Consider the following 12,145-nt stretch of genomic DNA (forward strand, 5'->3'; position numbering starts at 1 on the left):
ACATCAAGCCCAACACAAGAGACGGATTTAGACAGTACTCGACGCTGATATAATGTGTCCCTTCAATCTCAGCAATGTGCGATAGGTGTTTAAAGGCGCCAGATGATCATGAATATTAAAGATTATTGGAAATTTATCGCTGATCGTCGATTCAATGAGGGCTCCAAGGAAAGAGAATTGGGTATAAAGTAGGTACTTTAGAGCGGCGCACACCCAAGCATCCGAGGCTCGACCACGCGGAATAATCGAGTCCCTGATCTTCCACAGAATCAAATTAATCGCTGGGCTGGGGCGGTAGCATATATATATATATGCGATCTCAAGTTGAATACTGAGGGCGACGATTCAATCGATCATTTGCAATTCCAATGTGGGGATCAGTTAGGGTTAAGAGTACTTTCGTATGATGAAATTCATGATAAGCCGCGGAAAATTGCGGGAATTCGGGATAATTCCGAGGTTCCAGTGGAGGTAATTATATATGAAAACATTACACATTCATTGAATATGTGTTCATGGGATTTTAGTTACTCCATCGACTACGGAAATCTGTGTTTTCCCCCTCTCACGCTGCACGTGCACACGCTATCATTTTAGTCTGAAAATTCCTTCATTTCTCTTCATTTGTAAATGAGTGAAATGATGAATGTTTACTTTATCGAATTAAAAATGAGTGAGGAGACTACTGTATATTGACGAAGCTAATCAGATAGAAAGGCTTCTGCAGTAACGTTTCGTATCGTATTGGCAACGCTTCTATCTTCTAAAAATGCACTCGAATAGTCTTTACGTTCATTGCCCCCCGCGTTATTCGCCCATAATATCCGCAAATTGGATTTTGATGGTTATATATTACAATCGAATTTCTCCGGGGGATATTGTATACGACCATGAAAGGAATGAAATATGTTGTAAAGAAATACAGGGAGTGGAATATAGTGGGGTGTCTATGCAAGCAGAGTCTTTCATTTTGCGGGGAATACACCGACAAGACCTCGTTTTAGTAACCAGTCGAGTCACGTAGATACGTAAACTTCATTTTCACAGAAGCAACCGACTAACAAAGCATGACGAGATAAATAAAAAATAAAATTATACGGATGGATCTGATATAGTGGAGGATAAAGGTATTTTGATATTTTTTCATCATCAAAGCCTTCTAGTTATTAATTCACTCATTGTGATGCATTCGTCGTATAAAAATAGAAATATTATATCTCTCATTTGCATTGACATTCATTTATTTTTTAATATTTAATATTTTATGAGAAAAATGGTATTCAGAAGATAGAGGACTCGAAAAAAAATTATTCGATGGTTGCAAAAAATTATTTGCTACATAAATTTGAAAAACTTTAGAATCTTAATACATTCAGTGTTCACAGAGAATTTAAAATCTCCTGAGGAACCATACGCCGAGCCTGCAATTCAAGCAACCGCACTAACTCATTCACTTTGTCCACCCTTACCCTATCTGCCTATTGCTTCGCACAACCTCTTCACCGGGGTTTTTCAGGGAAGCCTTCCTTGTTCTTGTTCTACTTGGACACTTGACCTTGCCTCTCAAACCCACCCACAGCCGTCCCCTCTCATTTTTCCTTTGTCTCAATACTTCATACATTCTCATTCTCCCCCGCCCTCGAAATACTTTTTATCTTTTCTCCTGAGTTTCACTGCACACGACCGAACGAATTGTTTCGAGTTTTCGATAGTTAGTGACATTATGTCAAAATTTTCCGAAGCACTCTCGTGAAAATCACGCTCCCTCTTTCAATTGCCAGCGACATGCGTCGGATTTTTTTCGCCTTGTCTCTCACAGTCAAGTCTCATTTCTCATTGTTGTATAGGCTCGTGGAAATAAAAGATTGAACGTCAGGTAAATTGTTCCAGCACTTGGGGAAAAATTATAAATGATAAAAATGGGAAGAGGGGAGGGGGAATTGGTAATGTGAATGCTCGGGGGCTGACAACTCTTGCCCTTTCTGTTGCCTTTTTTCATCTGTGTTTCTCGCGATCTTGTTTGGAGGGCGTGGGCATTTCTACCTCGACGGAGTGAATTCTGACAGTGATTTACTGAGCGACAGGAGGTTTGCTTTATGAAAGGAGTGAGGAAGACGGTGGGCGAGCATTTATTACGAGGCAACGGGTATCGTCCGGGAGATCCTCTTCTACTCAACTTGATAATAATAATTGAATAAATAGGGGAGAGGAGTAAATGACGAGGATCATTCAATAGTTTTACATTCGTTGCCATGTTTTTCAAGAGTTTTGAATTTGAAGGAATTTTTAACTTGTAAAAAATAGTGCAGCATAAATAAAGGATTATTTATGCTGGCATAGCTCTGGCATTATGCTCTGCTTAGGCCAAGACAGAATCCGAAAAATTCATCAACATTTTTGTCATTGATCCTCACTGCATCGGAGGATCTCAGTATGCATGCCTTAATACTGAAAAGCTGTTCAAGCTGGAATTTCCATGGACTAACTGAGGAATCTCCGCGGTGGAATATTGTGCGCATTAATTGTCCATTGTTTTCCAGAGTATATGCGCGCGCACTGTAATCTCGCTTACAAACTCTCATCCCATGAGAATGTGGAAGGCGCACAGTGCGAGACAAACTCCTCCAAAAACTAGGGACAATTGTTAATAGCTTTATGCAGCAATGTCTGTTGATAATTCACAAAAACAGCGCTTCGTCAGGCGGAGTTGAGGGGCGTGGTATTTATGCTCATTAAGCAGTAGCTGATTCTCGAGATTCAAACTAAAGTTGAATAATATGCGACTAGAAGACATTATTTATATCAAAATATCTTGAAAATTAAAGATCAGTCGATTCGTGGGGACAGGAAACTTTTAATTGGAAATGAATGACATATTCTCATGGAGATAAATGCAAAGAGGTAAAAGGTATTGCAAGGAGGCGTGAATGTTATTCATTGTAAAATCACGTTTACTTGAAAATTAATGATGATGAAGATGAGAGTCGATTCGAGTGGAATTCCTTTGAAAAAATCAATTTTTTCCGTCAGCGATATGGCTCAGGAGAATACATCATTGTAGAGACTTTGGGCTGTGGAGACGATCTTATTCGCGGAATGGAGACATGCGAATGCGTTGGCAGAGGGGTGAGTTGGGATGCTACGGCAGTAGGGGGGAGCGACTGATAGCGCAGGAGGTGAGAGGAAAATTCAACGGATTCAGTCACCGCCCGGTGCCCGGCGCGCAAGGTCTCATGCGTTGTTTCTGCTGAACTTTATCTCCCGTTGGAAGAGTGTACTTTAATTTCCTGAAGAAATAAAAATGTCATAGATTAAAAAATTGTGACACCTCTGAACGAGCTCCAGTATCGGAAATAGACACTTATATCCGCGCGTTAAAAATTTTTTTTTGTTTATTATTTTTTCTCCTGCGAATGGGGCCATTGTTTTTAGATGGATTAGCCCCAGTTGCCGAGCATGTGCGCAATTTAAAATTTGTCGAGTTGTGGATTGTGAACTTGGCAATATTGTGAGTGACTTGTGCATCGCAACACAGACAATTATTGGTGAAAAATGGAACGAGGTGATAAAATTCTGACTGGTGAGTACAGGAAAATAATCAATGAGTCATTATTGCGATATTAATTGAAATTTCATCCTCTTGGTAAACATAAACTGGAGATGATAATTGTAAAACGATAACGATGTTGAAACATCATTGAATTATGTGGTTTATACGACACACAAGGACCATTTGGCGATCGACAGAACGCAAAATTGTAATTGTTGTTGAGGCGGTAGTTTCCCCTTGGAAATTGAAGTTGTGTGAATTTGGAAACTTGGTGAAGGTGCTTCTGGCTTCCACTCTCTGCTGGGCGGAAGGGAGATAGCCGAGGAGGAGGATAATTAATTTATCACAAGGTGCATATAGTTGGTATTGCACTAGCAACTTGCACTCCGCGGAGCTGTAACTGAATTAACTTTTTTTTGATAAATCAGGTGATGGGTCTTGCGGGAGAGTCGTCGTGCTATTTAGATAATCCCTTGTCGTGAAAAAACTTCATATATTTTGCAAAATATATTAAATATTTCTTCAAAACTGTTTTGATGCAAAAATAAAAAAGTAGATCAGACCACAGGATTCAGCGGTGCTGAAACTTGAACAAAGGAACTGCTGGAAGGCTTCGAATAAATTTCCCCTACATGTTACACTAATTACCAAATGTCACGGCTCCGTTGACAATTTTTCCCCAGTATTTAATATTTGTCCAGGAAATAAGTGAAGGAAGAAGTGGCCGGGGATAGTGTATACTTTGAAAATGTCTCCGGAAACTCCCAGAGTGAACGTAAACTCGTACGTCACGAAATTATTCGAGAATATCCTTCTTGGTGGTAGCAGGGGTAATATTTTGTCGTTGAGAGACGTTAGTCTCTTTCTCTCTCAGCGCACCCCTGTTCCCCGGGCTCCCACCAGGATAACCAGACCAAAACGCCGCAGGGGGAGAGGAAAAGAGTCATTCGCCACTGGGATTTATTGCATGGTAGTTTTTTGCCGACGAGTGCTGGCGTTGGAAGATTCGGGACAAGAGAAAAGACAAAGGACAAGGTGGACAAAAGAGAGAAGACACATTTTTTATTGTTACTCACGACCCCTTAGACGAGACGTCATGCTGCTGTAGCTGCTGGAGGATATCTGGGTCCAGTGATAACAAAGGGACAAAAATGTCTCGATAATTGTGATAAGTAACACCATAGATGAGTGGCTTCGTGCGCTGATGGCTTCCCAACACTTTAAATTACATGTCTCAGTGTCTAATCTCTCTTCCTGTGGGCTTTATTTATTCCTTCTCATTGTTTTATTTTCGACTTCCTCCGCCTTTCTCCGCTACTGTTTAAACCTCTCTCCTCCCCCTCCCCCACCCCGGAGTGCACTAAAGAAATGCCACAAGCTCCAAAGTTCCGTCACACAACAATGTCTGTTGGAATGGCCTTCGTGTTGTTTTTGTTGCTTGTTATTCTATACTTTTTACCTCTGACTTGGTTCAAAGTAACGTTTTTCTTTCTTATGACGCTCCCTTTCATTGCCACTTGTTCTTCCACAGCTTTACGGTGGCTTTTGCCACTATTGTGACCGATAAAATGGAGAATTTTTCTCTGTTAGTTGGATTTTTTTTTCAAGGTTGTGTTGTTGTACTTTGGAAAATCCCATGCAACTGCTGAATAAAAACATCAGTGGAGAATTGTTTAATTCTATTTGCGATGAACTGGGGATGCACTTACTTCATTATTTTTTTCCCCTACTTGGGGCTCTTCTTTTTTCACTTTAACTATCATCAACTTGCTCTCCCTCTTTTTCTGGCAGCATAGGAAACTTTCCAATTAAATTCAGGATAGAAATTCTTCCAATTACAATTCCACCGGGTTTGAGACTTTCAATGGCTCTTGTTCTCATTTCTTCTCATATTTCTATCGTTTTTAATATTATTGATACTTTATTTTCCATCAGTTCCGTCTCCTTAGCCATTTCAATTTCAGGATACTCTCTATAGGTTTCAGTGACTATTGAATTTCACTCTCGAGTGATCATCGTCGGTGTAACTTGCAGGGGCGGTCGTGCTATAGTCAGACGTGTTGAGTACTCAACTCTTGAAATTTTTCCGGGCGTTGGATTCAAATGCTTATGAAAAAAACACGGAGAGAAAAATTCTTTGAAAATTACGCGCCTGTAATTTTCCAGTCAAAACAGTATTCAAAGTTCACGGAAAAAGTGCGTAACTCTTCCGTAATTTTTACCGAATATTATTTTGACTGGCAGATTACAGAACAGGTACTCAATTTTTTTTTCCGCGCGGAGAAGAGAAGGGGATTATCTCCCATTCCCCAACAGTCCCTCACCAGCTCAAATTTGCACGTGTCGTCGGCCCTGGTACCTTGTCAGATTGAAGAATGTCGACAGTTCACAATAGTTGATACTTGGAGTTAGGATCGGCAAATGTTTGGGGATAACGAGTTGCCCAAATGTCACATTTCATGTGTAATAAAAACTTGGCACAGCTCTGGCGCACTGTGTCATGAGTTTTAACGATCTACACACGAGTGAATGAAAAGTATGTTGCTCACAATTTTCAGGGCAACTCTCTCGAATTTTCGTACTTTATTTTCAATTTTTTTACCTGTTTTTTATTTGCTCGCCAGTAGTACATTGAGATGAACTTTTGGAAAATAAAATACCGATGTACGTACAGTGGAGTCCTGCGGTTTTTCCCTCATTTTATCAGTGAAGCTTTCTCCTCAACAGTATATTCCGGGGAAAATATCAAAACTATGAAAATAAGTGGTGATCGTAAAGTCTCAAGTTCGCCCCACGCTGTTTATCTACCCGGGGGGTGCTCGACCCGGGCTTTTTAAAGCCCCCATATTGCATACCGGAAGGCTACTCATAGATAATGTTGTGTGTGTGGATCGGTACAGAACTGGAGCCGTAGACGACCGCATCCAAATATTTATCGTATATATCTTCGAGAAATGTTAATTATTTTTTTTTCTCGTCCATTTTTTCCGTAGTTGTAAAATGTCACTCTTTATATGTCCATAAAAATGACAATATTTTTTCCCCCGCAGAAAAAAACTCTAATGTTGTTGCAGAACATTGCAGTTCTGGAATAAGAGGAATAGTAACATTCATAACATTATGATACCCAGTATATGTGTATTTTCTCCCATAAAAAGAGAATGAAAAAACCGTTACAAAATATTCATCTCGCATACCTCCGAGCAATGTCATTGCGACCCACTCGATGGAACCGATTGTTCGCGTTTTTCCGGCGTTGTAAAATGTCAGTATTTATGAGTTCATTAGGGAGAAGATGTTCTTTCCCCACAGAATATTATTCTCCATGAGAATTCTGAAATTAATTGGCTTTTATTTATTTTCCATGAGCCCTGATTTAACTGCGACCCTATTTTCTACAAAAAGTACGCTCTTATTTGCCTCTGTGAGACGAGAATAACGGCTCATGACGAGAATAACGAAGCATAAATATTTCCTCTGTGGATAAAAAAAAGTTATATTGTTGAAAGGGACAAGGGTGCACAGAGAAAAATGGGCGGGTGGGGGATCTGCTGTAGAAACTAGTATCTAGATCGTAGATACACTTGTTCACGACTTTAGAAAAATTTCAGATCGAAAAATGCTAGAAATTATAAACTTGTTTGCTCATTCATTTTTTTTTTCTCCGTGTGGATTGAACAAGATAGGAGATGAGTTAAGGGGGAACGTGTGCTTTTCAGGAGGGAGTTTGTAAAAGTGGTGTGTACACGCGCTTCTGTAAATCTTAGCCAAGAGCTGGAGGCCAGCCAGACTTTTTTTTTATTCGCTCTTTCTCTTTCTAAAACTACTCACAACTCGATTGGATCATTGTCTCTATTTACTCGATGTTTTATCCGGCATTGGGAGTCGCTCCGAGGCATTTTCCCGATGCTCTCGAACAACTCCAATATATCCTTCAATCCTTGTTAGCTTATTCATTGAATTAACAGTGGGGCACGAGTAATGGGAGAAATTCTTAAACCTAATGTGGTCCATTAATTTCCCGTAAATTTGACATTTTGGTAAATATATGTTGGGCAAAGTCATATATTACTTCTGCAACTCATACCCGGGACTAATCAACGTGTAACAAATTTCACAACCAAGCGGCCAACCTATTCAGAAAGTTCCTGGCATTCACACAAATTCTCCTCTCCCCTCTCGACCACTGCTACCCGGAGAAAATTACGCGTTTTCAAACTGCCACTCTGTTGGCAAATGAAATCGTACAGTGCCGGGTCCAACGGTGTATCTATTATTCAGTTAAAAGTCAACATGAATGGATCGAAACGATAAATAATGAAGCTTGGGTTCCAATCTGGTTTTGGTCTGTGTGGAAAAGCCACTTTACTCTATTTTTAACGAGCACCAATTTTGCGTAATTCAGCGGGTTGAGTGGGTTGCGTCGGGGAATGAAAGCCGATGTGGATGAGATTTTATGTAATTATCCAATTTTAATCATAATTGCTAATGTGGACATATTGATGTTCTCAAAAATATATTTAAAAATCTTGAATTCATGCTATAGTATTTTATAAATTGGGACCAATGTCATCGTTAAAACCCAATCACCTTTTACTTCAGAATAGTGATGCAGTCCAACGTTGTAATTAAAAAAAAAATTGGGTGATCAATTTTCGTTCAACACCAAAATTTCCAAGAACGCTTTATCCACAGGACAATATTGGTGCCGGTATTTCAGCAGGGTCCACTCTGGCGGAAGGTTCATGCAAGGCCATGTTTGTAATTCGACCACAAGAATCGCACGAGAGTTATCCGTGCAATTCGTCCTGGCACTACTCGATTTCCACGGAGTGAGGTTTCCGGGCTTGCTCTCATCCTCCTCTCCGCTCTTATTCTCCCTCACGCCCTCCACCACCCCTTTCCTCATTCGCTTTCTCTCACACCATCTCTCCTCGGCCGCTATATCTTCTGTCTCAATTCTCCATCCTCGTAGAGCGCGAAACTACGCGAGATACGACCGCGCCTTGATTGCAAAGTTGGAGTCTGGCCACATCGCCGGAAGCCGTGCGACGCGTTCGAGTTAGTTCTCACCAACTCTCCACACTCCTGCACACAGGCACACTTTTCTACATCCGAACTAGTACTCGCCGAACTTTCATTTGGTTAGTATCCCTTGAGTTCGACTTGAATTTTCTACGTGAATTTGGGAGAACATTTCTTTTAATGGAAGTGAGTTTTTTGTAGGTCATTATATGCTCTATCTCACTTTTCATTGAATAATTATCTGTGAATGGGAAAAAAATGATTTTAACACATATATTAATAACTGTGTCAGAGTCATCTTCATGTCTCAGAGTACTTCCGCCCTCGAGGCTGTAATTGACGATTAACTAATTTTCTTTTGAAGCTTCCATTGATTGTGACAGCTCTATGTACCTCTAACATCGAAATTAATACCACGTCATCTTCATATTCTCTAGTGGCAGTGCACCAAATGCATCCCTCTCATTTAAATCGATTTACTATTGTGTTGTGCCTGAAATTTTAATTATCCCTCGAAAAAAAGAGAATAAACACGTGCACTCAATGAAGAAAATTATTTGAGTGTCACAAAGCCAGCGCCGAACCGCCAGAGGTAGTTGTCACGTTGTGAAATAAATTCTCGATAAGCCAGAGCCGTTTCGGAGGCCACCCATATTTTTCGCGGTCAACTCGAGCGATTAAGCCCGCGGCTTCTCGCTTGGGATATCGAACAATGCACCCACCAAAAACCTATATGTGATCCGACCCTACGTCATTCTTTCTCCGTTCACTCTTTCCCATTTTTTCCAGTATTTTATTTCCTTTACCCTCGCACACAGTCGTACTGTTAACGTGTTCGGTATTTTGGACTTGTGCCAGTTAGACTCGAATAATGCAGCCCCCCTCTACCTCGTCCGCTCCCCCCACCTCGTTCTCACCCCCTCTCTTAAGGAGATAAGGACGATATGCAGTCAGCCGGATCAGACAAATTCATCCTTCCTCGCTAAACTGCGCTCGTAAATATTTTCAAGTCTTCATGTATTCCTAAGTAAATGTTCTTGCCGGTATTTTAGCATCGGTTAGCATTCAGATAAGAAACATTTTCAACGAAAATCCCGCGGGAGTGTATATCTCGAGGGAAAAACGCTCAAATGGCGAGACTAACTATTTTTAAGAATAAATAAGAAAGAACACAATTTTCATGCACTGAGTGAATTTTTTAAAATTTCAGTCGTGAGTATCTAGTGATTCGTCAATGACAAATTCTAACTATAAGTGGAATATAATTTAGAATTTGACATAGTTAATTTTAAACATATTTCGTTTGGGCCGGTTCAAGAGATATTTTTATATACAATTGTCTAGGAAATTTTTTTTCAATGTCAAACGATTTATCATTTTTTTGAATATTTTTTAATGGACTCAAAGAGATGTGAAGCATAATGTAGGTGACTACAACAAATTTTTTTTGTAAACATAATTAAGATAACAGTGGCCTTGTAATCCATTCTCGTTCGTGAGGTAGACCATTATCTTCATTATGTTTTCAGCGCTGTCGATTAATACTTTGCTTCCGATTTATTTAATATTTTGTAAAGTTAATATTCCCCAGGAGAATATTTTTTTCTCTGCGTAATAATATATTGTATTCGTAGTTGGAATATTTTCACGCGAGTGATGACATTTCACGCAGCAGCTCCTCAAGAAATCAAAGTGAAAATAAAGTGCCCCATCTTGGGAGTTTTATTTTCAATTACAGTGAAATTCCCAAGTTCCTTTGACAGTCATTAAAATCACTTTGATCATTCGCTCGTGCCTTATTTTAGAGCGTTTCGTTTTCAACTGGAAATCATCCACGAGTGAAAACAAGCGGAGCCTCCGTGAATCTCAGGTGCTTCCTGTTTATATCAAAGTGCACGCGATGATAAACGGAGAAGAAAAAAAAGAGATATGAAATTCCCATTTATTTCTTTCATAACCTTGCACACACCGGTCTTTCCCTGTAATCGGGCGACAGAAAGTAATCGTTCTCAATAAATAACTGAGGAATTTATATTTTTAAACGGTCAGAAGACCAACGAAAAGCATTGGTGGAAGGGGCTGCGATAAATACTCAGTCCATTCGAGAACATAAAATAACTATCATTGAAGATAATTCTCTTTATGGAGCGTTATATCTACTCCCTGCTATGTCAGCTATACAGCATAGATTGCATTGACTGTGAGAGTTATCAGTATAAGAGAGTTCAATTCTGAGAGACACAGAGTCACCAGATACACTCAACTCACATTACTGTTTCACAAGTTTTGGGGCAGTTGAGGGGCTGTTTACGGATTAAAATGGCAGCAAAAAGTTTTGTTTTGGTTTTGGTTGGCGTTACCTTGTTGGTGAGTTTACTGAATAATATCTATTCGGCGGAAAATCATTTTTGATGATCTCATTGAATTTAGAGGGAAGATTTTGTCGATGGAAAACCGCCTCAAGTCCTGAGGAGTCACTTACGATGGCCTGACTCGCCAAACAGTACGTACCTTTCATCGATCTAAATAATAACAATGCTAGGGAGTTTTAGTAGTTTTTTATTTAAAAGATAGAACAAAAAATTGTTCGAAAGTATTGAACAGAGTTTCGAGTATTTAAATTGCACATTAAAAAATTTATTCCGTGGGGAAATTCCGCGATTAATTAGTAATAATGATTTAATTAGTCAATTTTTAATGTGTTTAATCTCGCAGGTTATCTCGTGCAAGAATTGCAGAGACATGGATTCGTGAGTACCTGAATAAAGATATTTTTAAATTCATGATGTTTATATTTTATTCCACTTGATGAACAGCTGCTAATTTAATTCATCAACAGGTGAGCGAAAATCATGAATTCGTCAAGGAGAAGATAAACGACGAGTTTTTAACTTGGACACATAGGGAAAAGTTGCCAGAGATAATTGAAGGGTTAAAGTACTGCGTGGACAGAGGTTTTATATTTTGCTTTATGTTGTTAGAAAAAGTGTTTAAACATCCGATATATTTTAGTCGACTACGAAAAAATTAACTTTTTTATTTAGTTATATTTCTATCTACCTCTCAAATGAATTCTTCTCCATTCCTGAACAGTGATCGCCGACGGGCACAATGGTGACCTGGACGCATACATTCAGTGCATAGACAACAACGAGAGCGTAAAAATGCTGAACCCCCGGTGGAATGGACTTCCATCGACGCAACTTTCGCCCCCACATAAATGAAATAAACGAATGTATCAAAAAATAAAATAGAATTCGGGAAGATGCTGTCTTATTCACCCCGAAAATTGATTGAACGTTTTGAGGAAGACAAATAGTGCTGTCAGTTGGCAAGGTATTGTTAGAGTTTATCTCCATTAACTTGTATTTTCACAAAAACTCCAACTGTATTAGGCACTCGAGACAGCCGTAATTTCTCATTGCTGGCTCAGCTGTGTTCTCGAACTCTGGGTTATCAATTGTGGGATATAATGATAACTAAACTATTCGTCTTCATTCTCATCTGCGGCATTGCATGAGCAAGCTGAACTATATTATTAAAGTCAAACTCCAGATTTATTTTGGATAA

At 39.5% G+C, this 12,145-nt stretch overlaps 2 protein-coding genes across 4 annotated transcripts in view; both read left to right on the forward strand.

The window, feature by feature from the left end:
- The first annotated feature begins 3,152 nt into the window (after positions 1-3,152).
- LOC135164232 (uncharacterized) overlaps positions 3,153-12,145 on the forward strand; it is a 77,776-nt gene continuing 68,783 nt past the window's right edge. The window contains exon 1 of one of the 2 annotated variants that reach the window (XM_064124385.1): positions 3,153-3,580. The gene's annotated coding sequence lies outside the window, so the exon portion shown is untranslated. The remainder of the gene's footprint in view (positions 3,581-12,145) is intronic. The other variant, XM_064124384.1, reaches the window with a different exon arrangement.
- On the forward strand, positions 9,590-11,839 carry LOC135164393 (uncharacterized). Of its 2 annotated transcripts, XM_064124675.1 has the most exons (6): positions 9,590-9,787; positions 10,381-10,942; positions 11,006-11,078; positions 11,291-11,325; positions 11,415-11,529; positions 11,669-11,839. In XM_064124675.1, the coding sequence occupies exons 2-6, from the start codon at positions 10,895-10,897 to the stop codon at positions 11,797-11,799; spliced, it is 402 nt and encodes a 133-aa protein (XP_063980745.1). In that variant the 5' UTR covers positions 9,590-9,787; positions 10,381-10,894; the 3' UTR covers positions 11,800-11,839. The 2 variants fall into 2 exon arrangements, with proteins under 2 accessions (XP_063980745.1, XP_063980746.1); XM_064124676.1 differs by lacking the exon at positions 9,590-9,787 and having other exon boundaries at positions 10,378-10,942.

The sequence above is a fragment of the Diachasmimorpha longicaudata genome, chromosome 7 (assembly GCF_034640455.1).
Source record: "Diachasmimorpha longicaudata isolate KC_UGA_2023 chromosome 7, iyDiaLong2, whole genome shotgun sequence".
Lineage (NCBI taxonomy): Eukaryota > Metazoa > Arthropoda > Insecta > Hymenoptera > Braconidae > Diachasmimorpha > Diachasmimorpha longicaudata.

Coding starts and splice junctions, on each gene's coding strand:
- LOC135164393 (XM_064124675.1), top strand. CDS start 10,895: ATGGCAGCAAAAAGTTTTGTTTTGGTTTTGGTTGGCGTTACCTTGTTG. Junction 10,943..11,005: donor TGGTTGGCGTTACCTTGTTG/GTGAGTTTACTG, acceptor CATTGAATTTAG/AGGGAAGATTTTGTCGATGG. Junction 11,326..11,414: donor AATTGCAGAGACATGGATTC/GTGAGTACCTGA, acceptor ATTCATCAACAG/GTGAGCGAAAATCATGAATT.